At 38.6% G+C, this 27,956-nt stretch overlaps 1 protein-coding gene across 3 annotated transcripts in view; it reads right to left on the bottom strand.

Annotated features, from left to right (window-relative positions):
- SYNE1 (spectrin repeat containing nuclear envelope protein 1) overlaps positions 1-27,956 on the bottom strand; it is a 270,199-nt gene that overhangs the window by 86,485 nt on the left and 155,758 nt on the right. The window contains exons 88-99 of one of the 3 annotated variants that reach the window (XM_072856086.1): positions 26,864-27,046; positions 25,438-25,581; positions 21,768-21,962; positions 20,552-20,692; positions 14,945-15,133; positions 14,009-14,170; positions 12,559-12,753; positions 8,886-9,059; positions 6,788-6,979; positions 2,299-2,433; positions 1,579-1,685; positions 4-154 (exon numbers count right to left, since the gene is read on the bottom strand). In XM_072856086.1, coding sequence (XP_072712187.1) covers positions 4-154; positions 1,579-1,685; positions 2,299-2,433; positions 6,788-6,979; positions 8,886-9,059; positions 12,559-12,753; positions 14,009-14,170; positions 14,945-15,133; positions 20,552-20,692; positions 21,768-21,962; positions 25,438-25,581; positions 26,864-27,046 — 1,968 coding nt within the window. Of the gene's footprint in view, positions 1-3; positions 155-1,578; positions 1,686-2,298; positions 2,434-6,787; positions 6,980-8,885; positions 9,060-12,558; positions 12,754-14,008; positions 14,171-14,944; positions 15,134-16,428; positions 16,519-20,551; positions 20,693-21,767; positions 21,963-25,437; positions 25,582-26,859; positions 27,047-27,956 lie in introns of those variants that run through there. The other 2 variants (XM_072856087.1, XM_072856088.1) reach the window with 2 other exon arrangements.

The raw sequence follows: 27,956 nt of genomic DNA, 5'->3' as shown, positions 1-27,956 counted from the left end.
TACCAGCTGTTCTTGTTCCAAAGCTTTCTGGAGCAGTCTCTGCTTGGTATTGAATTCCTGGTTCAGGCTTTCCCATTTCATCTTCATCTGTTCTTCAGATGATGGCTTCTCACCTTCCAAGCCTAATTCCTCAGAAAGTGTATCAGGCTTCTCACTGAATGGCAAGATGCATAAAGGTTTAACAAATACAAAAGTTATAACAGCATAAGGTGTTTATTTCCTCTTTCAATGAGGAAATTCTACATTTAAATTGCTACTTTTTAAAGCTTTTACTTGTTTTTTTTTTCCAGATAGTAAGACAAAGGCTGGTTTGTAACTGCAAGAAGTTCTTGACTGATGGGATAAAATGCACTTTCTAAGAAACTATTTAGACTTGCAAGTACCCATACTAAGCAAGAACCTGCAAAACAGACTGAATATATACTACATTGAAATGTAACCTTTAAACAAGCTTTACTTCAAAGCATGAGATAAAAAAAAATATAAAATTTTATCTGACTCCTTCCTCGCCTCCCCTCTCAAGATGTCAGACATACCCTGATATTTTAATGCAGGACAAGCATATGAGTTTAGCTTTGGTAAACAGTGAATGAAGTTCAGCATTTTCTGTTAGATTTTTTTGTTTGTTTCCGTAGTATAACATGTTGAGACAGAAGGAAGCCTCAAAAAGAAGGAGATAAGTTAAGTACTTTCTGGCATTATAATAAAAAACCACATTGAATTAACACAAGTGCTGAGGAAAACTTCCTGAGTACAGCTTACATTCCCTATGCATAAGTCTTGGTTCTGCTGCCTCATGAACTACCTTCATGTTCTAGACTTTGGCATGCTGGAGGAGCCACAAAGGTGCTCACTACCACTGGGATACATCGACGAAGTATTTTAACCGAAGGATTGACTGCTACTTGATTCTCAAGCTGATAACTTTCACCTTGGTTTCCTCTTCCCAAGACCTGGTCCTTCCTGCTCCCTCAAGGTCCGCATTGGCAGTAGGCAGATATTTTATTCTGCCTTTGCTAGGGCAAAAGTCTCTCCCAGCCAGAGCCAAGGCTTTAATAGACATCCACTTCGCCCAAATGGGCAAGCGTGCAAGAAAATATAGACTAGAGATGAAATCCAAAATACACACGGCTTCAAAAAGAAAAATATTCACTAACTGCAGGAAAAATAAAGTTAAGCAATGAGTATTTAATCTGGGAAGATCCGGTTACAATGCTAGACTACAATGTTTTAGAGATCAGCTATGATTCACACACCAATGCTGGACCATAAAGCTGTAGTAATTGATCCACTGCTTGTCTTATGAATCCTACTCATTTGTAACTTTAGTGTCATGCTTGATAATAAGAATAAAAGGAATTTCTAAATGCTAAAGGTGATCTATTAACATGAAACAGCTTGTGTAACTATATTATCAGACTCCTGAATTATAAATCAGGACTCCAGTATCCTAGGTGCTGTATAAAATTGATAAAACAAAAATTAGTGGGTTATATGCAGAAGAGGGGTGTAAACATAAGGATGACAAAGCACAGAGTCATAGAAATTTACTTCACAGAAGAACACATGAAAGCACACCTTATACATAGGCCTTCTGGAGCACCTTGCTGTGTTAGGATTTCTTCTCCACGGCATGCTACTGACCGAAGCAAATTCTTCTGCTCTTCTAGCTCTTGTTCCAGCTCCTAGCATAGCAAGTTACAAAAACCAAAACAAACCTCAAACAGATTGTTTTTGCCTTGGAAGGATATGTCTACATTGCATAACTGTCATGCAAAGACAGCTGAGCTATTTCTGATATGGCTTGCTTGAGCACTAAAAGCAGTGCAAAATCTCCACCGAGGGACACAGAAATATTGGGTACACAAACTGGACTGTTGAACTAATTGACTAATGCAATGCATTTTCTGGAACCTAACCTAGTGAGGATGTCTGCGTATCGTACAACACAATATACCTTGTAATGTGTGTATCTTTGCTTCTATAGACAATGTTAATTATTATTTTGAACAAATACCATCATCTCATTACAGTAACTTTAAGGGTTGATACAATTTAATTTTACTAATGGACTATGGAAGTATAGAGTGATTAAGTGAGTTGACTGTGGTCACCCAGGAAGCCTACTCTGCCTGTCTGTTACAGATAAAATAGTGAGGTCAGATGCACCATTACAAGAGCAGTGAGTAACAAACAGTGTAAAAATGAAGATTTCAGTGGAAATATTAACAAGAATGGCTCAGCTACAGTGTTATGCACAATCTAAAGATGGGAGTAAAAGAAATGCAAAACACCAACTTTCTGTTGCTGCAGGGTGCTCTGCTGCTGCTGCGAGCGAGTGGTTCTTGCTTGTGCCAGCCATTCTTGGACACTGGGGCTTTGTGAGGAAACAAAGTCCTGATCGCTCTCCTCCTTTTCTTGTAATGATCCCTGCTTTAAGAGGAAGAAATAAAGATTTTACAAACTCTTATATTGCTAGAGAGCTGGCAGGTTCAGCTCATCAACTCAAAACCACTTTCCACCTCTCAAGCTGCTGGCTCACATAAATTCTGAAGTGAGCAATGATTTTAGATTTCTGACTTCCACTGGTCATTGGTTACTAGCAAGAAAGCACCTGTAAAAATGTAAAAATAAACATGTACCATTGCACTTAGAAGAATCAGACACTAGAGATCAGAGACCATGGACTGATATGTTCTGAAGACTGTTCTGCTTCTAAAAACCAGCATTGGTCTGTAATGGAGGGTGCAGCTCTAACTGGCAAAGCAGGAAATCAATGGATTGTTTCTGCCAGGTTTTTAGTCTAATTAAAGCCAATTTTTGGTCTAACTAAACCAAAGAGAATATGCTAGTTGTCATTCTGGTCAAAATTCATTTATCAATAAGTACATAACTCTATCCGAGGTTGGCAGAAACACAGTCAATTAAAAGCAGATTATATGATATGAACAGTAAAGACAGTAAGAGAGACCAAACCACAGAATGTTATAATAGAACAGCAAAAGCAACAGTCCCTTCACTTTATAATTCTATCAGCACGCTTTTCCAACATGACTGATTAAACAGGCCTTCTGTGTAAGCACAGCAAAAAAGAGCAAATGCCTTAATAGTTAAAAAAACTGCTTTATCAGCTTCTTGACTCCTGAAATCCATGTTGGCTGTAAATTTAAATTATTTTAGTGGCCAACGTATTAAAAAAATGCAGGGATTTTAAGATGCCAGGCCTAATGTTAAAGACAGACTTGTTGTAGGTCTGACTACTTTGATCCACACACCTCTCTGGATTTATTTAATGTTACTTGCATGCACGTGATGACTGTAGAGTTTGCACTTTTTTCTTTTTTTTTTTTTTTTAAGCTTCAAGAGGTAAAGCTGGAGCTTAATTCCTCTCCCATTTTGTTTATATACCTCATTTTTGTAGGATTCATATTTTGCCCATGATTCAGCTCTTATTCTAAATAGAGTAAGAGCACCAAATGGTTCAGACTTTACAGCAGGCTCTCCAAAATGAAAATACATTCCACCTTCCAGAGAGCCTTCATCTCAAATCAGGCAGGGACCAGCAGGGCCGAAGGTGGCTGAGGAAACCCCTCTTGCCTCACCTGGTCCTTATATCAACAAGTTGGGTGGACCTCTGCCACCAGTGTCCTTGGTACCAGGCACTGAAACAGCAGAGTTTTGCTAAATAGTAGAAGTTATGTGTAAGATTTCACTTTTAGCGGATGATGAGTATAATGGAGTTGAAAGGACTGATTAGTGTTAGAGGATATAAACTGTAAGAGGAGCAAAACATGCAAGCAGGTATATAGAGCTGGAAAGAACCATTAGCTCTTGCCCTACGAAATAGCTTTGTTTCACTAAGGATTCAGTTTGCAGGTAAACTGTGATACCTTACTTTGTAGGAACAAGTTTCTAGAAAAGCTGACATGGTCAGAGTGTGAACAATATCATTATAGGATATCAGATTAGGCAAAGAAAATATTATGTGAGAGGTAAAGAGGGTCTAGAATTTTAATTTTTCTATTAAAAATGTGAAAAAAAGACAATCTTTCTGTAAATTACTAAAAAAAAATTTCTGCTTCATTTTATATGCTCTAGGGACAATAGCTGTTCAACTTGTAAATTCCGTTAGAGAACAGTATCTAGTTCTTCACTGCATTTGGGCAGGCTGATTTCAGTTAGATTTTGAGTCTCGTCTTCTCCAGGAAGAGGATTGAGAAGCTACAATTTTGGAGTTATACTAAGACAAGTAAATAGTAGTCCCACAGTTCCTGCAATAGCAAAGAGTGTAAAAGGGATTGTGGCATTAGTGGATGCTATGAAGTTTTGCAAATACGCTATTGTGCATACTTTTTAGATCAAAACCATTTGTGAATCAAATTTCATCATTCTCAAATCATAGAATATAAGTTTGAAAAACACACTTGCACTTTCATTTGAATTCTCTCTGAAGGAACTGTATTACATTTCCTTTAAATAGCCAGGGAAATAAATGCTTGAAGCTGTCATTCCTGGGGACTATTGACTCCAGCGCAGAAACAATTGGAAAATCCCTGAAGAAAATGGTGATAAAATTGATCTCTCAAAGGAGTCCAAAATTGTACAAACTTATATCAGGCATATTTGTCTTGTGGAACTGAAGTCTTCCCTCCCCCCCCACACGCTTTATAATAAAAAGTAAAGAAACACTATCTGTGTTTTTTACTGCAGAATCCATTCTACTTTCTTGTTTTATAAGGATTCAATTTATTTTTATTGCTCCTAAGTCAAAGAAGTTAGTAGATAACAGTAATAAGGCAATATTTTGTATATCTTTCAAAGTGCTTGGAAAAATGCTACATCTGGAATCAATGTAGTCTGGAACTCTCCTGGTCCAGCACATTTTTTATTAGTTTCACTGCTTTATTTTATGAATAAAAGAGTTGGTCTCCAAGTCACTTTTTCCACATCATTAGTGACACTAATTAATTAAAATTAGAAGGAAAACTGAAATTGCTGCAAGGAAGTCACAAAATCTCACACTGGCTCCTAAAAAGCCTTATGTCACAGGAATAACAGATATGCTGAAATATCGCTTTAAGGAAAATATAGCTGAGTCTTTACAATGCTATTGGTTTTGCAGTGCAACTTGGGAAGATCCTTCCTTTTCTGGGTGCAGGCTGGTCCATGACTCTGGGCAATTACAAGGTTATCAGTACATCTAGAGACAGGTGTAAGTCCGAGTTTCTCACATGCATGAGCAACAGTGCTGTTAGCAAGTAATGGTTCTCAGGGTTAATAATGGCAGAAGATAGAGTTAGTGCATTTTGGGGCATCTGATGCTCTGAGCCTCAGTCCAAACGAAATACTTTAAGACTGATTGTTTGGAAAAAGACATTATAGAATTTCTCATTTGAAAAATAATTGCTCAATGAAAATTTGAAGATGTTATACTGCCTATACCTATTTTCTTCCATGATCCATAAGTGAAGTCCAAGAAAAGTTTGCAATTTATAAGGAAACTTAAGTCTTGAATGCATGTAGCATCTTAAATGATTCATATTCTACATCTGGAAATTATTTTGTTATTATTGATATTAGAAAAGCACCCAAAAATCTGTTTTAAAAGTTTAAGTAAACTAAATCACACCTTTGTATTTTAAAATGCAGCACATTTTAAAACGCAGCATGCACATTTTAAAATGAAGCAACAAAGTCTGTAACGCCTTTTCACTTCACAAGTAATATATCAGAATAGAGTATCATATGCCCACATGCTGTTGATAACACTTTCATTTGCCTCATCATGAGGTTTAATATGCAAGAATAACATTAAAATTACTTCATCTTAGAGACAATAGGAAAAAATACCTGGGTTTTTTCCTTCCCTTTTTTTGTGTTTGTCTGTTGGGTTTTTTTGTGAAGCTATGTTAAGTTTTATAATTATCCAGTTGCTTTGGACTAAAAATAGTTCTTAGCATGTCAAGTGACTTTTCAAGCTAACCTCTCAGTAGACTTTAATCTGCATTACAGGCTAGAAATCTTTGAAGCTTATCATGTTTAATTTGCACAGCAAAGCCCAGAAAAGAAGTAAAAGAAAATGCAAGGGAGGGAGTCACAGCAGGGCAGGCAAATTCAAACCGAGTCAGTCACATTACATGGTTGGGTTTCTTGTATGTATTCAGTCCTCCACATGCTAGTTTAACCTAAAGAATGACCAAAACCAACTGTTAAATAAAATTAACTAGTTGCAATAAGCAGACCAATGCTTCTAGGAATAGAAACCTAGGACAAGACTGAGGTTAAATGTATCTTTGTTTATATAATATTTTGTTTGGTGTAATGATGCCACTAAGTATCAGCCATATTTAAAAACGTTTCATTATCTTGACATTATCTGTTCATTGCTTTGTGCACGCTGTCAGGAGGAAAGCATGTATTTAAGATTGTTCTTTTGTTGGGGGAGGGATCCTGCCCCAGAGCACACGCAATCTAAAGGGACTGGGAACAGGAATAGAGTATATCCAGACCAAGCTAGTGATCTATCTACTTTATTATTGTCCTTTCAGTGAAGACAGTGAGGTTAGGATAGTTTCACCATGAAGAGGTGCTGTTAACTTGCAAATGGTAAACTAAAGCTTGCTAGGCAGTTCTTTATTTTGGAGTATAATTCTATTTACTAACTAAAGATGAATAGCTCAAGCTAAATCAGTAAGATATTGTTACTACTTTTCCCAGTTCCATAAGACTGCTATGAAATCCCCCAACCTCCTGCCCACCATGAAGCCAGCTGGAAAGAGCCACTTACCCGAATGTTGATCTGTTTGTCGTGAAGCACTCTCTGCAGCTCCAGAAGGCTGCCCTTCAGTGTCCTGAGCTTCACAGCCAGCTGCTCTGCCTCGTCCTTGGTGTGAGCCTTCCCCTCCATAAGCAAGTTCTCGTTGTGCACAGACAACTCTGATAAGGCTACCACCTTCTGCTCTATTTCAACCAGCATGTTCTGCAGCAGCAAAAATAAAGAACCAAATTCATACATTTTCCAGCATCTGTCACGCTTTCTGGCAAGACGACCTGTGGCCTACCTCACCCGTTGCCAAGCTAAGGGCAAGTCAGATTATCACTGCTTTGCCTTCCAGTCCCATTCAGAGTCCTTAGGAATATGCTTGCAAATGTTTGCATTTGCCATTTCTGTGCAACCTTTTTCAAAATAGGAAATTAAAAAGTTATTGGAAGCAAAGGATTTGTTGTAGAGGAGATGCTCTTTATTTGCACATTAAAGGTAAGGGTGGTTAAGATGCTAGACAGGCATCCATAATGACAAGAAACAGAGCACGCAGCTAGAGTTACTTCTTCTTCTTTCATGTACATTTAGCGAAATGCTTCCTACCTCCTCCTATGTGTTGCTCTGGCTGCATTGATAAGCCTCTCTTCTCACTATTTGCTCTTTCTGATTGGTGCATGATGGACTTAAGGATTTCTGCATAATCCTCTTTAGTCTAAAGAGAGACTTAAAGTGACAAATCTCTGGCATGTTTATTCTCAAAAGCTACTTTCCTGACATTCCGTTAACCATTCATGTATTACAGGCACAGTTCATATTTTGATCTTCCAGACTCAAAGTTCATACAATTCTTGCTCAAAAACCTAGCCTGACATCAATTGTTTGTTTCCATAGCAACCGTCAAGTATAAACTTACAAATACTGCTCCTGAAGGAATGTGTGCAGGATAAAATGGGCAGAGTCTCTAAAAAGTGGAAAAAATATAGGACACTATATAAACTTACTGTATTAAGATTTTAAGAACCAGCAAAAGAACAGCAGTATTAACTTTTCCACAAAGTTAACCGTTCTTTTTAATTTTGAGTTTCCTACAGATTATATTAAAAAAAATTACTGCTTTGTTTAAGTTCACAGGGTTTATCTACATACAACAAACAGCTCCCAAGGATGGGTGATGAAAGAACACTTGAGAATGAGCAGACTGAAAACTCCAATAATGAAGCGGTGTCAGTGGAAATTTAACTAGATGTTTAATTCATTGGGCTTATATGAAACTTAACTCCCATTTATCCTAAAATAGTTGAGATCCTCATTCTTTGATATGAAAAGGGATCTTTTGTCCATCTGTCTCTTGTCTATCTTGTAACTTTAATTATAATGATCACAGAGTTGTAAACTCTCATTTAAAAATGGAAAACTCCCACTAATTTGAGAACCTGGATGTTATGACTGATCTAAGTCTTGTTAATAAAAGCATATGCAATTACTGCTATTGCAGCACAATGTTTTTCCTCAGTTGTTTTGTTATTCTGGGTTGACTAATATTAAATTCATAAAAATAGTAACTGCTGATGATTATACTTTACTTTTGAATGTGGGTAGGGATTACTCCTGAAGAAAACACAACACTGTCCCAGTCACCCTAGTGGGAGTGTGTTCTTCAGCTGGAAAAGGAGGAGTAGGAAAGTACCCTGCAGGTGTTTTCATACCTATCAAGCGAGCTGTTCAACAACTCTAGCTTGAGTGGAGCAAAAACAGCAAGTGAAGTGAATACAAGACCTTTAAAGCAAAACAAAATGCCCTCCGAAAGTTGTAGAACTTCAAATGTTCTTGCAGTCAGGATATCTTCTTTTCCTACTGCTACGTTTACATGCGCTTTCCAAAGCACTGTTTGCAATCTTTAATCAGAAATGAAGAACAGGCTATATTTTATTTCACAAACCATTGATAAAGCTAACTGAGCATATATGAGGTGCTAAGGAGCTCAGAAACTTCTTCCCCCCTAATATGCTGGCTCATCCCGCTCAATAATGGTCTTAACATTAATGCTCCATATCTGCCTCTTCATTCAGATAAAGCTGTATCCATCCTGTTCATCTAAACATTACAGGACTGATAATTTTACCTGACAGTCTACCAGCTGTGCTTCCATGTCCATAGGTTCCTCGGCAGTAACCAGAGCAGTGTCCAGTGTTGCTCGGGTATTGAGTAGCCAGTGGTCAAGCTCATCAGCTTCACAACGGTACCTTTGAAGAGCTTGCTCTTGCCGCTGTTCTTCCAGCTGCTCGTTCAGTTTTTCCTAGAGGTACAAATTATATTTTACTTTTTAAAATAAATACACCACAACCATCACTTTTAAAAAAATTTCCCTCTCTGTCTCTCACAACTTCTGTATAGTATTTTTAAGCCATAATAAGCCCTTTCTTTCATAAGTTGGAAACCTTTACAAAATATTATTGCTTTCAATCAATGAACATGCTTTTCTGGTGACTGAAATTCTGTTTCAGTTCAGTTGCTGTATTTCTGCTTCCTTCAATAGATCTCTACTGTTACAGCCTTCTAAAGGTGAGGTCTTTTCTGCCTCCTCTTGCTGCTCTCCTTTGGGTTTCCACCACATTGATTCAGTTTGCTCAATTAGCACAGCACTGTTTGCTTAGGGAGAAAGATGCATGGGGACACAGAGCTGGGAGTGGGCTGCAGGGAAAGGACAGCAGCTTTGCCTTTTTTGGCAGCAGCAGCAGGCCGTTAGATAGCCTTATTGTCTCTCAAGAGAAGCACGAGAGGGACCAGCAGGGTACTGGTGGGCCTTTGGTGTAGCCACAGTGGGTAAAGAGAAGACTGAAGAGCTGTCTACCTTGTCTGACCCCTTGGAGGATCCCTGTGCTGTGGGGTGTGGAAGGACATTAAGCTCCAATGGGCGCCGCAGCAACAGCATCGCAGCAACACAGATTCCCTGGCTCCATCCATCAGCTGGTCCATCCATTGGACAGACAGGGAGCAATCGGCAAGACTTGCTCACCCTTTAATAGTCCCACATGAACTTGAAAACTGGCTGAAGAGCTGGGCCCAGAGGGTGGTGATCAGTGGCACAAAGTCTAGTGAGAGGCCAGTAACGAGCCTCAGCAAGTTTACTGATGACACAAAATGGGAGGAGTGGCTGATACATCAGAGAGTTGTGCTGCCACCCAGATGGACCCTGACAGGCTGAAGAAATGGGCTGACAGGAATCTCATGAAGTTGAACAGAGGGAAGCGCAAAGTCCTGCACCTGGGGAGGAACAACCCCAGGCACCAGTATATGCTGCAGGCTGACCAGCTGGAAAGCAGCTTGGCAGAAAAGGACCTGGGGGTCCTGGTGCACTCCAAGTTGAACATGAGCCAGGAACGTGCCCTTGTGGCAAAGAAGGCTAATGGTATCCTGGGCTGCATTAGGAGGAGTGTTGCCAGCAAGTGGAGGGAAGTGATCCTTCCCCTCTACTTATCGCTGGTGAGTCCACACCTGGAGTACTATGTCCAGTACTAGGCTTCCCAGTACAAGAGAGATACAGAGCTCTGGAGAGAGTAGAGAGGATTGCGGGAATAAGAAATGGAGAGAATGGGATGGTCAGAGGATACTTAGATGTATCAGATAATGTGGAACCTAAGCATGCTGCAAATGGTATGGAACAAGGAGAGAAGGTTGTACTGGAGCTGGCTGGGATGGAGTTAACATCATTGCAGCCTGCTTTGCAACTGTGGCTAAAACTGTGTTGATAACGCAGCAATGTTTTGGCTATTGCTGAACGGTGCTTGCACAGCATTAAGGTTTTCTTTCCAACTGCTCCTCACAAAGGCCAGTAGGCTGGGGGTGGGCAAAAGGTTGGGAGAGGACATAGGACAGCAGACCTGAACTGACCAAAGGGATATTCCATACCATATGATATCATGCTCAGCAATAAAAGCTCAGGAAAAGGCGCGGGGGCATTTGTGGTTATGGCGTTTGCCTTCCCAAGCAATTGTTACACGTCCTGAGACCCTGCTTTTCAGGAAAGTGGCTAAACATCTGCCTGCTGATGGGGAAGTAGTGAATAAGTTCCTTATTTTCCTTAGCTTGCATGCACAGCTTCTCCTTACTCTATTAAGCTGTCATTATCTCAATCCATGAATCTTTTTTACTGTCTTCTATTTTTTCCCCATCCCACAGGAGACGAGAGTGAGGGTGGGTGTTTGGCTGCTGGCCAGGGTCAACCTACCACACTTCCGTAAGGAAATTCAGACCTATATGTGCAGGGCAAGTCCCTCACACAGGGAAGTGTTTGCACAGCTTTTCTGAATGCTTAATTTTAATGGGAAAATTAATAATTGCATGTTAGCATAATTTAAAGACTAATGATAGTTGTTAAGCATCTCAAATAATCCAGAGCCGAACAGTTCTCAAGCTCTAGTTATTTACATTAGGTCCACAGAAAGAACAATATTACCAATCCACACCCTCAACAGCAAAATGTTTTCATTACCTATTCTATCTGTATTTCTACATTTACATCCTTGCAGTGTTCTGGAAGATTTTATCTGTGAAATCAGAGCTATAAAGTGCACACGTTAAATTACTGAATATTGTCCGCATACCATACATATTTCTTAGCCAGGATTATTGGGGGATACTTGTGCTATTGTACCAAAGTAACTGTCAGAATCCTAACCATAGTTAAGAGGAGTATTTTTGACTCATGCTTTACCTTGAAATTATTAGTTAGCATCTCCTCCTAAGTGCTATCAGGAAGTTTGTAAGATCCAGTATGGGGTGTAAGCTGTAAACAGTAGGATCCCTATTCTACTTCCAGCTCCTTATTTTTATGTAAAAATAATTTTTCTTCTGAGAAGTAAAACTTAGTGCAATTTTTAAAGAATAACAAAGATATTTTCCAAGGACCTGTTCACTCTCTCAGGTGACTGCACAGAACTAATGGAGCTGGTGTGCCCTGGGACTCCCCTGTAATCTAGGTAGATCCACAGAGCCAATTCTTAGTCTCTCAGAATCAATTGATGCTGGAAATTATGAAGGCAGCAGTTTCTGTGTTTATGAATTCACTGCTGCACTTCTTAGCAGTACAGCAGTAAAGCTGCCTTGCAGTGTTCAAAGTAGCCAAACTGTAGCCAGCTTTGGCATGACTGCATTTTCTTACCTGTATAATATACATAGCAACATTCCTATATGTAAAGGAATTTTTAAAAATCACCTTAGTACTAAAGGATTTTTGGTAAAGCTGGGAGACAAGGAAATAAATGGGTGCATTTTCCATGATAGAAGTTTGCATGCAAATCACTGGGAAGATGAGTGTAGACAACAATGCAATGGCTTGGAACAGGTGTTATTTCTTGTTTTAAGCTTTCCACTTCCTCTTGTCTCCCAGTTTGGATAGGTGACTCCTCAAAAGTTTACTGTAGATAGCATGACTTTTAATACCTGCACTTCATTACTTCTGTGGAGGACAAGGAATACCAAGGGAATCTATTAAGAAAATGTCAATGTGAATATTTAAAAAAAAAAAAAAAAAAAAAAAAGACTCCTGCAGTGTGTTTCCAAGTTCCTTCTGGTTACTTATCACCTAGCATTAAGATGAGGGGCTAGCTAAAGAAGAACAATAATTTATTAGTGAAAGGAATTGTGAGAAATGAGCAGAACTGAAAATGACTTTTTAAATTATCAGCATTCAATGGTGACTAAGGACTTTGGTGAAAGTACAGGTCTGCCAAAAGTGGCTCTCAAAATCCGGAATGTGATCCAAAAGACCCACTCCTAGAGGTTTTTTCTTGTACCTCTAATAGTTGTCGTTTTCCTGATGCCTTCATTCGAATTGTGGCCATTCGTTCTGCCAAGACTGTGAGAGTGGACTGCAATGCCAGCTGATCAGCAGCTTCTGCATCCAGTGGTTCTGAAACCAGCTCCTGGGCTAACGATGTCTGAAGCTCAGTGATTTCTTCTTGTAACATTAAAATCTCATCCATCAAAGCCTATTTAGAAATGAGAGCAGAGAAAGTATTTGCTTCATTTATCAGTGAGAAGAAAGTATCTCAGGAGGCATAGGCTTAATATAAAATTCAAGATGACTGTCCCAAGGGAGCATGAGGAACACAGAGTAGTCCATTATATCACTGCTGGTTTGATAGAGTCAGAATTCAGAAGGACTGAGTCCTGCTTTTAGATGCTTAAGCTAGGATCATGCATCTGATAACTGAAATATGGATTTAATTACTTATCTTGAATTTCAAACATATCACGAGAAGGAATTATTTTGGAAATATTTTACATGCAGATTTATTCTTCCAACTAATTTTCTGGAGGGTATTCTAGTAGATACAGTAAAGATAATGAACAAGTAAGTGAGTATGTGTTTGCGAGAGAGGAAGAGGGGCATATATATGTAATATATGTAAACATCCAGAGATTAACTCCAGGATGCAAAATAAGTTCCTACTATAATTTTTATCCTATAAATCCGTTTCCAAGATACCTACAAAAGGATGCTGCATTACCAATACCTTAGCGCAGATACTTTACTTTCATGTCTGATAGTATATACACATTGGATGCATGGGGCATCACACAGTGCTACAAAAGCCAAATGTTACCCTTTTCAGGTCATGGAGTTCCTACTGAAATGAGAACCGGTCCCACCAGATAGTTTCAAGCTATCAGATAGAAGGCTTGGATGATTACAACTTGGACATATGTCAGACTGGTTACTTGATAAAGTATTCTCTTATTATTCAGAATATCATTTCTCAAGACTTCCCCTGGGAGGGAATTTTTCATGTGTTTTGGTTTGTTTGTCTTGTTTAACAAGGCAAAGATTGTATTTAGATCAATTTACAATGCATCAGTGTTGGCTGTGATCTTAGTAAATTTGGGAACATTATAAATAGTCTGATATAAATAGCAGCACTGATGCTGAAGAACAGTATGTGTAGGTGTCACTGAACACAATCTTTGACAGAAGATTTTGCTGAAAATTTTGATTGGACAAACTCTTATGATCTATTCTACTTCTTTAAAAGACTCCTTATTAAAAGAATCCCCATCACACCAACTTTAGAACAGCGGGAAGTCCAGAAAGGCAAGACATACAGTTAACAGAGAAGGTTCATAAAACGAATGCATGTTTTTGAGTCATGCAGCCATGAAGAACGCCACTATCTAAAAAAAAGGGAACTAAAGATATACAGGTAATGCATGCTCTCCCTCCGTTTCTCACATACAAGTTTTTACCTGATGTTCAGCCATCTGGCTCTCCGGGCTTTTGGCTGGTTCCAGACTCTCATTTAGTTTGATCTCAACAGTCTCCATTTTTGTGGATATAGACTGGAGTGTGTCTTGATATTTCTGTTGACGCTCAAGAGCTTCATAGAGGGTGCGCTGTTTTTCACTGATCTGAAGAGGAATGGAAGGTATAAATTCTGAACTCTGATACAGGATTTGCTCTTTCCTCTGCTTCATACCTCCCTAGGCTTACACAACTAAAACCAAAAACTTGCAGCAAGTTTTTGAAAGTATAAATTATAAAGCAAAACATCCATATTAAAAATATTTATCTGTGTAAATATCATCAGACAAATCCTAGGTTCTGTGACAGAAAAAAAATGGACTTTAATAAGCAGGGAAAACCTAGGCACATTCTCATGCCTTATTTTAGATTTTATGCACTCAAACGTGGATATGCACAATTTACTAGATGCATAGTTAATACCCCATAATAGCTACTGTGCCTCTGCAAAGAATTAACATTTATAGCATGTGATCAAAACTTTGACCATTTTCATACATCACTGAATGATTATGCTGCAGTACTATGTAGAAATGTGTTGACTCGGTATTTGGAGACACTGGATTCTTGGGCCTTTTTTGCTAACTCATCCAGCATGAGTCGATTTCCCTGTTAGGTTATGGAATATAGTCTGAAAATAACCAATATTTCTGAAGGCAACTACCAGCCTTAATGACTTTTATTTTTTCTTAATGGAGGTCCATCCTGCACAGGCTTTCAAACAAAGAACAAAGCCAGCGTAATATAATATCACAACTAACAATTCTTGTTACCACCTGAAAACCAAGAACTGCAGAGAAGAATATTAGCTGAGCCAGTTCTCTGCATTTTATTCTGCACAAGCTAGCTGATTATTTTGAACCCTCCAGATGAAGACTTACCACATTTTTCAGTGTTTCCCAAGAGCGCTGCAAATCATCCAATTTGGCACTAGCAGCTGATTCTAAGCCTGGTTCGTAAAACTCCTGGGTGGCTGAAGTGCTGGGTTGAATTTTAGCAGCTTCTGTCTGCAACTGCTCAGCAGATAAGGCCAACTGTTCAGCAGATAAGGCTTGATAATAAGCAATGTCCTACAAGTACAAAGCACACTACTGAACTTTCAAAACGCAAGATACTGCATAAGAATATCACCCCACATACTGCCCCATTGCATATGTCCATTAAAATAGAACCCACAAAACCAAAGCCACCAGGAAACCTCTGAGCAACACAATAAATAAATATTTCATAGTAGTACACTGAGCATGGTTTGGAGCTTCACTATGATGAAGATTGCGGATGCATTTTTTTCATGTTCGTATTAGCTAGAAGGCACAGGAGGCAACTGTGGACAGACATGGAAAGACTGGGAGGGGAGTGCTACAAGTGGGAGTGTTGTTCTAGCATCATCACAACTACACATGGGGAAAACCCATAACAGACAATGGGTTACGGTACTGTAGGTGGCAAAGAATATCACCCTAATGAACACTAGCACAGAGAAGGCACAGAAGAACCAAAAAGGAATATGTTGAAGGACTAGTCAATGATGTAAGAAAGAGTATGAAGCACTAGCTTATAGCAAGCCTTCAAACAAACAGGTACTCTCAACTAACTTATAAAAGATAGTGGGAAAAGAGATCAAAAATGCTAAGGAAAATGGGCAGATGTTCAAATTACCATTGAAAATTCAGGGTGGAACTGTTTCTCACTATAACTTCTATACTTAGTGTATCGGGATTTCTTCAATTATTGCAGGTGACAATTAAAAAGATCTACAGAAAATGTAAAATTAAGGAAACATGCACAGTATCTATATTTAAGTCAGGAAAGCAGACTTGATGACAAGGATTGTTTCAAACTGAAACCATGTATGACAGTTACCACTGCATCTATTTGGAAGGTGAAAAATGCTGCAACCTTCCTTCTTCTCACTTAGTACCCCACTTAGCGAACTATGCTCCAGACCATGAGATGCAGCAGCTGTTGTCCAGTTTCCTCAATCATTTGTGAATGCCCCTGGTGAAAACTTTAAGACACAGTTTTGCTGCCAGTGAAATCAGTACGAGATTTTCCACTGATTTCTGTTAGGTTGGACCAAACCTCCTTTCAGGCAGCTCTCAGAGTTATCACAATATTTGCATAAGAAGTTGCTCAAAATCTACTGAAAAGTGTACTTGGAAAATCCTCCTCCAATGATTGCAAATTTCTCAAATTACTTCCTTCCTGACCCTGTCTGATGGGGAGGAAAATTCAGCATGTCGAGCCATGTGACTAGAGAAAACTAAGTGCCTTTCACTTGACAACTTACAGAGCTGTGTCTACCAAATAGACCACAGACCATTTGCTGTAATTCAAATGTAAGAGTATAAATGTATATAAATACCTGAAGGGAGGGCGCAAAGAAAACAGAACCAGGCTCTTTTCAGTGGTGCCAGTGACGGGACAAGGGGCATTGACCACAAGCTGAAACACAGGAGGTTCCCTCTGAACATCAGGAAAGACTTTTTACTGTGAGGGTGACTGAGCACTGGGACAGGCTGCTCAGGGAGTTTGTGGAGTCTCCATCCTTGGAGATACTCAAAAGCCACCTGCATATAATCCTGGACAACCTGCTGTATGTGACCCAGCTTGAGGAAGGGGGTTGGACCAGATGACCTCCAAAGGTCCCTTCCAACCTCAACCGTTCTCTGATTCTGTATAGGTGTATAAAAGTTAGGTACTAAACAAGACTACTTCTGAGGTACCAGAGCTCAGAGTATAATTAGGATCCTAATTTGGAGCAGAATCTTTACTTCCCAATGTCATTTCAGTATGTTATGTAATACCGTAAGTGAACAAAACCAAACAAGCTCTGGAAGAGCATAGAAACCAGGTCACTCTCCAGGCACAGTCACCTCTTGGGCTCTCTTTCTAACCAAACCTAGGGAGCACAGAATGCCCACCTGTCCCAGAAAACACCCCGTCACCCAGCAGCTGCACAGATATGGTTCTTCAGTCCTTCCCCCAAGAATGAAGAGACTTACCAGGTTATCTGCTTCATGTAGGGACATTTTAACAATTAAGGTGCTACTCACAGATCACCACCAATATTTTTAAAGGGAGGCAGCAGCCAAGAGTGTATTTTACAGACAGCTCAATCACACATCTTTTCTGAGGATACCTGAAAAAGTCAGTCTCTCCAGAGAAACAGAAGACCCAAGAATGGACAGCACTTCAAACTGTCCAAAAGTGTCAGATGAGGTACTACTTCAAAGGCAATAATTGGGAAACTTGAAAAATTTAATGATGAAAGTGTTTACGATGTCCAGGAGCAACAGGGAATAGGTAACAGCTTAGCACAGCATTCAGTACCGCAATTTCAGAACTTTTTACTCTGACCACAAGTATCTTTCCAAGTCACAGTGAAAAATTGCACCAGTGCAGGCAACTTCCCATTTTGCCTTGTCTGCAGCTACTCTCCAGCCCTCAGCTAGTCTGCTCTCAAGGCCAAGAGAAAAACTGTGCTTCTGAGACTTCTTAATCATCATTTCCAGAATAAAGGCCTTGCTTTTAAAAGAGGGGAAAGCAATCCCTTTCCCCGTCTTTCCATCTACTTTTTGGAGCAAACAACACGGCAGTTTCTTTTTGGTAGGGCTTTAATGCTGACAGAGTGAATCCAGATGTTCTTACACATAACAGATTTTGTTCCCCCTATAAAGGCCCTAATGTTTCATGCCCTCTTTTATGAAAACTAGCCAATGAAAAGTACTCAAGCTTTGCTGTTAGGATGTAGGGGCAAAGGGTGTGTTTAGATTTCAAAAGATATTTAACAGGGGCTGTTGCATCATTGATGAGGAAGGAGAAAGAATGATTAAATAGGCTGTGAATGAGGAGATGGAAAGACATTTAACAGGGACCCAGAGCTGAAGACTTGAATCACAGGATCAGCTGTGGCCTCCAAGACTTTGTGTCAACACTTCAGCTTTTTCAATTCAATTGCTCTGCATTATGCATCTGGAAAATAAGTTTTAAAAGAATGTGCTAAATTTTAATCAACTGTATCTTTGGGTAAGCGTGAGAAGTTTTAGCCCCAGAGGATTCTGATTCAATACTGCAGCACAAATGAAGCGCCTGATTTTGCTATACATCAAAATAAACTGCATTAAAGGACTGTTATCTATTGCTGAAATATTATACGCTGTCAAATCCCTCAGCCTTTTAAAAGTTAACATTTTTATAGTTGCTCCCCGCTACCCCCCCGAGCTGTTTTTAGAGGAGTTTCAGTACAGTACAAACAACCTGGGCAACTGTTAACTTATAATAGTGCTAGATCTGTCACTTTCTTGGATTTATGGTCTTGGTTTAATCTATTTCAATACACAGAACCAATATTTCCACTAACACGCACTTGGCATTTGTTTTATATTTTCATTACTTGTTAGCAATGTAAAAATAGTGCATAGATGTCTCAGTTCAGACTAGCCACATTTCACCATTAAGAGATGCTAGGAAACCCTGATGAAAGACTGTACATAGATTACTAGGGATTAATTTAAAAACAGTCTTAACACCCAACATTCCCTCCCAAAAACACCCCACTTCATATGAGCTTTAAATTTTTTTCCAAAGACTAGATCAATGTAAATCTTTGCTTTCTAGAGTTCCTGTTCACATGTTTTTCTGGTACTTTGCAGGTGATCTTCCTGTGAGAAATTATTTCTCTTAACACTGGCTACTTTTTAAAACAAAACATTTCCAAATTAGTTTTGCTCAGTCTTTTACTGAATACAAAATATTTTTAACTTACATTTAAGCTCCTAATCCACTATTGTCCAGGTTGTTTGGTTTTTTTTTAACCAACCTTTTTTTCTGGAGTCTCCCTGGACATTCATGGTGATCAGCGCTGGCAGTTTCATAGCTTCTTTAGTTTTAATCTCATGTCAGTGTGAACCTAAGCATTTTGTAAGTAAACCACTGCATTTTGGAATCTTCTTCCGCTTATTGTTTAGTACGTGCAGTTAATTTCAACATTAACCACACTGAAGAAACCTTCATCTGTCAGGTTTTTAGATTATTATAACACCAGTGATTTTATCTCTTTCAAAGATCTTCTGCTAAATGAAAGAGGTAATCTTTTTGTTCAATTTTGCCCCGTAAATCACAGGTTCAAAAATTTGCATTTTAGTGACAGCTCATGGTACAACAGCATCTTCACTGGATTTTCCTTATTATTTGAGTTATTGGAGCTCTTAATCTATTTTTTTTCATTTTCGGAGAAATGTAATGAACTGACACTGAATTTGTTTATTAGAAAGCAAGCTGCTCTTGCTCCTTTAACTCTCACTGATTAACACTGTCATAAGATTTTTGTGCTGAAATATATAGCTGCCTTTCTACTGTAAGTAAACTTTACTGGGAAATGTATGATTATCTGAAATGACAGAACACTAGAAAAATCCTTCTCATTCATTATAGAACTTTTTATTATGAAGGTAACTTTATAACTTTATTATTATGAAGATTTTGTCACCATTCTTACTATCTTACCTTAGTATTCTTTCTTATGTCAGTTCATGAAAACGAATCATTTATATTTAGCAACTTCTATAGCACCATATGCATCTTTGAAATGAGTGAAAGGAATTAGTGGGCAACTTGCTCAAACTTCTCTATTTCTACTCAGCAATGCAACACAATACCATTCTACCCTTTAAGTCGGCAGTGGTCAATTTTGGAGGCAGCCACAAATGAAAAAACAAACAAACCACCACAAAACCCACAACGTGATGAATGCAGCGAGGTAGTGACTGCTCCTAAGGCTCATTTCTAAACTTCTAAAGCGTAACATTCTATGTGTATCTTCATGTGCGTGATGCTCAATGAGGTGGTTCATTGCTCACATTTTAATCAATGCTGATGTACACTTGTTCCTATTAGAAGTGCCAGAGTCCTCAGTTTTGATTTAAAATCTAGCTTTAGCGATTTCACTGATCTGCCTCATTAGCACTTAAAATAGACTGTTACTGAGAGTATGGAATGAACAATACATGAAAGTTAATACTTGAAATGCTTTGAAGTGGAAGGTATCAGACTGTGGCTTCAGTGCTACAATGCCAATGGTACTGTAAGATAGATGTATATGGACATAATGTAATGTTTTATTATGAGCAGTACAAAATTGCATTTTTTCTCAGGATGCAAGATTCCATTGAGTACTACTGTGAAAATAAAAATTCGGTTATAAATAGAAAATAGCACTGACATGGAAGAGCTTTGTAACTGTCAATTTTTTTTTTTTTTTTAAAACAGCGAAGAGTTGTAACACCCAATTTATACATTTTAAACTCAGAGGTCTATATTTGTATCCACTTTGGACTAGAACCTGAAGGTTCAGTCAGGTCAGAGGTTAAGCCTCAGATCCTTGGAGCTGTAGGTAAATATTATTTCAGAGGATTAAATAAACTACCTGTGGAATGGAACCATGCATGTCTCAGATAAAAGCCGAATGAATGCCAAGAGGGAGGTACCTGGTTAACAGAAGCATCTGTATTAGCCACAGGTGAGGGAGAGCGACAGGCAGGTGGAGAAGAAATCTCACTGTTGGTGCCCTCCTCCCCAGACTCCTCAGTGACAGGGGAGAGCAGCGTGTGACAGCGACCAGCAGTCATCTGCCACAGGAAAAGCAACCCCAGAACACAGGAAGAAAATCAGTTACCTCAACTTAGGTTTGATTTAGACTGAGATCAAAACAAGAAAAACAACACGTGGCCAGAATTACCATGACATTATTTAGTCATACTTAACACTATTACATTTACCAGCTTAAAAATCTGGTTCAATTAACAGTCTCATTTGCTTGTCATACTTCAGTATGAACATGCTCTCCTGTACCCTAATGAATTTAAAAGAAAATGTGCAGCAAGCAACTCAATAATAACAAATTAGGGTTTGCCTAAATGTCTTCTAATACAATCACTGCTGCATATGGAAACACTGTGGAGAGCTACAGAATAACGCAGTACTGGCCTCAGTATCCAGGCCTGGTTAGAACAAGGAACAGACTTAAAAAATAAAATACACGCAATCCAATAGCAACATATTTTTCTTGCTTCCCCAGTGTTGTTATACAGTGATAAATCCTGAAATCCGCACTCTATTTTCGCTCAGACAAAAATCCCAATAGCATCAACAGTATGTTTGTAATGAGACCCAATTAGAAACAAACAAAAGCAGAGTAATTCAAACATGAGGCCTATGGTAGTACTTAGCCAGCTTGCATTTCCAACACACTCTTCTGAGAATACAGCAGCATACTGTCAATTATCACATCAACATTTTAGGACAAGAGCTTTAAAAATATAGTGTGTAAAACCTATACACTGCAACATGTTATGAAAGAATATTTATTCTGGTTTTATCTTATTCCTGCAATTCAGTAGTTTCTTAGCATTTGCTCTTGCATGCTGACAGCTATGAAAAAGCACTGTATTTGCATCTTATTACGGACAACTTCCACTGGTATTTGTCTGTTAAATAACTTCATCCTTTATCAACAAGTCTCGAAAACCCGTGTAAAGGAAACTACAGTAAGGGGAAGCTGCAGCTTGTTTGGTTTGCCACAATCCAGCCATTTCAAAAGCAAAATGTAGATGTGAGCTGCGGCAACTTACTACATAGGACTGTTGCAATGATGCAAAAGCAAGCAGCTCAGATAAACAGTACCGAGACCAATGCATTCCTTACCATGACCACCGAGGGATGAGCGGGGTGTGCTGGGAGCAGGTCTGAATCCAGCTCCTCCATTCCCTCTGAAAGCCCCTCCACTTCTGTCACTGTCAGCAGCATGGTGGCATGTTTTGCTTTCATTGTCAGCATCTTGCACTTCGAATTCAAAGAAGCAATCTGCTCCTGGTATCCTTTGATCTTCTGAGCCAGCTCCTGAGGAAACATTTTTTTTTCCCTAATGCAGAGGCAGCCAATAAAGGCCACAGGACCTGCAGCATTTCAGCTTCTGTGGCGAAGGCAAGCTCTCCCCTCCAAGCCCAGCCAATAACATCATAGCACTGCCTCTCAGAAAGCCCGCATGAGCCGCCGCACTAGCTGACAAGCTGGATGTTGATAGTGGAGGGAACAAGTCAGGCTGCGTCTGGCTGCACAGCTAAACCGCAGAGCCGAGAGCTTTGAAGCGGAACCAGAAAAGTAATGCAAAAAGCTCTGTGTACATGATAATTGCAGAAGGGAGGGAGAAACACCTCACGCTTGCATCCAGCCTGAACCTGACACGAAGTCTATAAGCTTCAGACTGCAGCAAAGGGGAACTCCTCTTCCTCTTCCTGTCCTATTTTTTTCTCCTGTTCTATTTCCATTTATTTGAGGAAGATGAAGCTTCTCCGCATAGTGCATGCCATGGAAATGAGGTCATGTGGTAACCTGACTCTTTGGTAACCTGACTCAGTGGTAAGCTGTAAAAAATGCCCCACTCAGCTCTTGCGAGAAAGAATGAATTGTTCAAACAATAACTCACAGTGTCTAACAAGATCAAATGTGAGATGAACAATCAGTCACACAATAAGATTAAATGCAGACTGGATCGCTTTTTGCCAGTGTTTGGATAAGCTATAGTTTAATCTTGTTTTGGTTTTGTGTAGGTCTTCAGAATTAAAAACTGAGCTGCACTGTACTAACCTTTCTTTAAAAAGAGCTGGGGAATCTGGCCTAAAGCAGAGCATATTTTAAAATAATGGTTTTTATGGCTATGAAATGGTCTATCTGCACGGCCAAATGCCATCATAAGTTTAAGTTTAGTCAGAGAAGAAAGATGGAAATTAATAGCCTTAGAAACGAACTTGTCTTCTCTCCTACCCTGTTCTGCTGCCCAGTTCAGTGTCCAGTTTCAAAGATTTCAATTAATATACTTAAAATAAAAGATGGTGGAAGATTTTCACTTTTCTGCCAAAGCTATTGTTCCTGTCTACCTAGAGGCTCAGTAACATGATAGAATTTTGATCTACGAAGTGAAAACATTTGTATAAGCTTGCCTGCTAAATCAGCGATTATTCATTCAAATATATATTTCTACTTTATTTTTATATCTGCTTTTATTTCTTCAACAAACATAAGTTTTCAAGGAAAAATATCAACAGAAGTTGCAAGATCTAGTAGGTATAATAATAAATAATTACAATATTTTTTAAAAAGTAAATAAGATTACTGCTTCATGCTGGTAAAATTAAAAGATTTTTTTGGTTGTATAACATTTTCAGGGAACCATTTCCTCAAAATCACAGTGCAGAACAGTCATAGTGAGAAATGAAGTTAGAGAGTTAGAAATGTTAGCAGAGTTAGAAATGGAAGCAGCACACAGACTGAGGATGACACTTTACTGCCTGGGTTTCAATGGTACGTGGTCACTGTCTGTCATGTTAGCAACAAAAGGAGCTCTCTTGGAGCTCCAAGGCTTACCTTGGAGATTAAGCAAAGTCTTGAGTATAAAACATCAACTAGATCAATCGAAAACCAAACTGCAATCAAATCAAGCCATAACTTTAATGTCTAGCAGCTGGAATAGTTATCTGCTGTTTGGCAAGTACCAGTCATTCGCTAATGCTCAGTGAATGACATCTCTGGGGCTCAGAGGGAAATTATTGTCATTCAGTATACTCACTTAACTCCATTAATATTACTGAGATGCAATAACATTTGTGGCATTAATGTCCAATGCACTGAGTATCTAACATCTTTCTCTCAACTGAAAACAATGAAAAGGAAAAGGAGGCAAAAATGTGATTGTGAAAAAAATAAAGCAACTTATAAAAGCAATGTCCTATGAGGTGCTGTATTATCCATTAAAATAATTCACAAGTAGAGATACTTGCCCATATTCTTATCTGAAAGTCTAAAGAAACACGGTTCAGTAAACATAGTTCCAGAGTGTAACTAGTTACATACATGCATAGTAATACAAGCTTCCTACAAATCAGGGCGTACTTTCCTTCTACTTTTTGTCTCTTATTTTAATTCTAAATATAGCTACTACAAATGTCCCTTTAAGTTCTAGTTCATGCAGGCGTCAACAGGGAATCTGGCAACTGATGTTTTCTTAAATTAATAACACAGGTAACAAGCATCTTGACAGACTTGCCTTTTGAAGTAGTATAATAACATAGGGTTCAATATATCCCCTTTATGCTATGCTTTTCCACAGGTATTTAGCAGACAAAATATGAGCCAAAAATATGCATATCTCAGCCTTTCAAAACTCCTTACTCCTAAACATGGAAAGCTTGCAAGTATGAAACCTGTCCACTCTGGTTGATCACAACATGTGCAACAGAGTAAAGCTGCTGTCTTCCTGCAGACGTTTAGAAGTAGCTCCTAGCTACTGAACTTGTTCAAATGCAGATGAAACTTCAAGCTGCCCCATTTTTAATTCCTTCCTCCCTGCAGCATCACTCCTTCCTCTAGTAATATTACCCTGTATCGCTGAAGTAACTTTCCTGCATTTGCTGTTCCAGAACATTTGAATAGAGAATAGTAGCATTTTTAATTCAGTACTAAAAAACCAGAAGTGTTTGTTTAAGCAAACTGCTCTGCATTATACTAAGTAACTTTTGCAACAACTGGATAGAAAATGAGCAACACCTGTAACATTAGATTATATTACATAAGAGCACAGATAGCTTTTAATGCAAAGGTAAAGAAATGGTGCCATCTGGTGCCAAACGTGACACACAGAGTTCAGTGGTGCATTTTCTATCCCAAGAAATACACAACAGACAGAGGAAGGGGAAAGGGGATCAGGAGCTCCCATGCCAGCACAGCAAGAAGGCGGCACAGAATGTATCCCGACTCATTCGAGGGCTGACGGTCAATGAGTTTGAGGGCAGGACCTGTAACTCCACAGGACAAAACTCTTCCCAACAATGACTTTAAAAGAAGCCTTTGGAGTGAATGTTGCAGAGTTTTCCTCCAAATCTACTGTGGTTTTCATGTGATTCAAGTCCCTTGGTGTTCTTTTACAGAATGTTACTGGGATGGAAATGAGTAATTTAGGATATTTATATATATATAAAAGGATCACTGAACTAGCAGTGATCACCTGACTAACTGCTTGACATTGACTCCTGGGACACTCCTCCATCAAGTACCTATGTTAACTGTCCCTTAATTATGCAACACTTTCATTTGTCATAATGTTGCCTGGAGATTAGGACACACCTAACTGAATAAACAAATGAATACTCCACACTGTACCAATAGCATGAGTTTCCTATCTGGTATTAAGCCTATCTGCTCAACTAGTCTTGAGCAAGTCTGAAAAGCTACTCAGCTAACTTATGACCATTGCTTATGAAAGTTTTTTGGGTCAATGAGCTGCCATTGAGCCCATGTTGTTGCATTTTGGCTCTCCTACCTCATGATGCGAAATCTGGACCTGGAGTTCCTGGATGTTGCTGGTTGCTATTGGCTTGTCTTGTATCTCACGATGGGCACTCTCTATCATTTGCTGTAAATGTTTCATTTCTTGCTCATATTGCTCATACTGAACCACTGCTTCCTAGAGGGGGAAAAAATATTAAGTGTCTACATGAGAATAAATATTTACTTAGTCCAAGCAAAAGTGATCTCCCTTCTGAAGTGGAGCAAACTTGCATCTATCTGGCAGTTGCATCTGGATAAGCAAAGCAAGAATATAGTCAGGAAAAAGTCCGTTCAGAAATACTGTGAACTGCAATGAATTCAATGGTTTCATTTATTTAACTATTTCCAAAAAACAGTTCACTTAACATGATGTTTTAGATATCCAGTATAAGGAGCTAGAACATCTGCTTCCAAGTATCTGCACCAAACATATCCACCAAAGGATAGCATTGCCTAGTCTCATGGTTTTACTATAAAGCATTTTCATCTGCTTTTTCACTTCAAGCCTCCATTTATGAAGTGGAAAGACTGTATGAAAAAGTTACATTTTACAGAAAATACAACTGGGAGAGGATTACGAAAATTGATTCACACTGTTATTCTACCAGTGTGGCATCAGTTCTTTCTATCATAGATTCACCAACAGTTTGTCTAACCTGTTCTTAAAACTTTTCAGTGTGAGTCTGTATCCTTCCTTGTACTTAGGTATCATTAAGTATCCTTAATGACTGAAAGTCTCTTCTGTTACCTAACTTGAAGCTCTGTAGTTGTACCCTAGCTCACTATGCATTTTTCTGTCACTAAAGAGCAGGAAAGAAAAGCTTATTCTCTTCTTCTTTGGAAATACCTTTTATATGTTTGGGTATGAATTCAATATAGTTTTCTTGTATTTAGCAAAACTTGAAGATGTGAATTTAATAGATGCTGAATGACACCAAAATCAGAAAGCAAATATATATATACATTTTTAAAAAGATAAAAAAAAAATCATTATTTCTATCCTAGAAAGCTATTTAATTAACTCAATAGTTTTTATGCAATCATTATAAGCAGTTGACGTTATAATGATATATTAATTTAATTAACTGGTTATATATATTATAAAATTAACCTGCATATTATTGTTGTATATTAGCTATTTGTCTAGTTAATCCTAACAGCATTACAAAGACCACAGCAAGATCAAGGAGAGAAGAGAGATGAGAGTCTGATGAGTAAATGAACAATTACCATGATCATGAATGTTAAAACCCCCCAAAATATGAAGTCAGAAATTACTAAACTTAGTGGGGAACTTCCTAATGGCAGTACACGGAAAAGAGGCATGCACAGAGATAGGAAATTCTCTGTTTTCATCACAATTTGTATGGCACTGCAGAAGTTACTCAGAGCAATTTATGGGAGGGAGTTGCACTTGCCTGCATGATGTTGCACTGCTGAATGGCAGTGTGCTGCAGGCGGCTGGCCTCCTCCTGGAGCCGAAGGGCACTGTGGCACATTGGCAGGCTGGTGACCACCTCTTCAGGAATCCTCAGGGCACTCTGACAGACTTGTACTGCATGAACTTTCGGCTTCAGTGACTCCATTTCAGACAATAGATGCTAGAATCAAAGTCAGTGCCACAATAAGCCAGTTCTGCAGAACTCCCAGAGTATTTCATGCAGCAAAAGAAAAATGAGTTCAACCACTAAAACAAACAAATTTTATTATCTGTTTTCTAAATTGAATATAATCAGGACACACTTTGTCTGGAGTTGCTCATTCTGAAATAAACCTTCTTTTAAATATTAGTTAAGCAAAAAGCCCATATAATAGGAATAAAAACAATTCATGGAAAAGCATAGTAGTATCTATTTCTAAGTGTCTAAGTACAAAAATATTTCTGTTAACATATTTGAAAAAATATCTTTACAAAATCCACAAATCAAAGCAGCATAGGAGTCAGTTATGTATACACATAATGTTAAAATCCAAGTGGAACTCCCTGGTGAGACACAGAAGCACATTTGCAAACCACCAAATGAATGCCGTTGTGTTCACAGCCTTCCTTTGAAAATACAAACTATGGCTGAAAATGTTGCTTAAAATTCAAAAGGCAATCAAACAGAAAGAAACACAGCTACACAGAAATCTTTTCCTTTCAATAATCACAGGCTGGATGCCTTTGTTCATAGTCTCTATTCTGTTCACAATGTCCATTCAAGCTGCCTGTTCATATGCATGAGAAGGGTTTAAGTGCAATGACTGGAGAATAGATTTTGATCAGCATTCTTTTTATCTTCATTGGGGAGTTTAATGTATTCACAGACAGAAAAAGAAAAACAATAAAAAAAAAAAGAAGAAGGCAAAGTTGATGAAAAGGGCCTTAGCACATTAGAAAAAGATTTTAAGTTCAATAGATATAAATCAGCTAAAGGGACTGGTCGTCTCCCTTCTCCTATACCATATGCAGAAAGATAGCAAAGTGGGTCTGAAGTGCATACTGATGAGAGGATTGTGGTTTGTTCTTTA

This window comes from Ciconia boyciana, chromosome 3 (genome assembly GCF_034638445.1).
Source record: "Ciconia boyciana chromosome 3, ASM3463844v1, whole genome shotgun sequence".
Taxonomy (NCBI): domain Eukaryota; kingdom Metazoa; phylum Chordata; class Aves; order Ciconiiformes; family Ciconiidae; genus Ciconia; species Ciconia boyciana.
The sequence above is the reverse complement of the archived record's forward strand: the minus strand, read 5'-3'. Positions and strand labels throughout refer to the sequence as shown.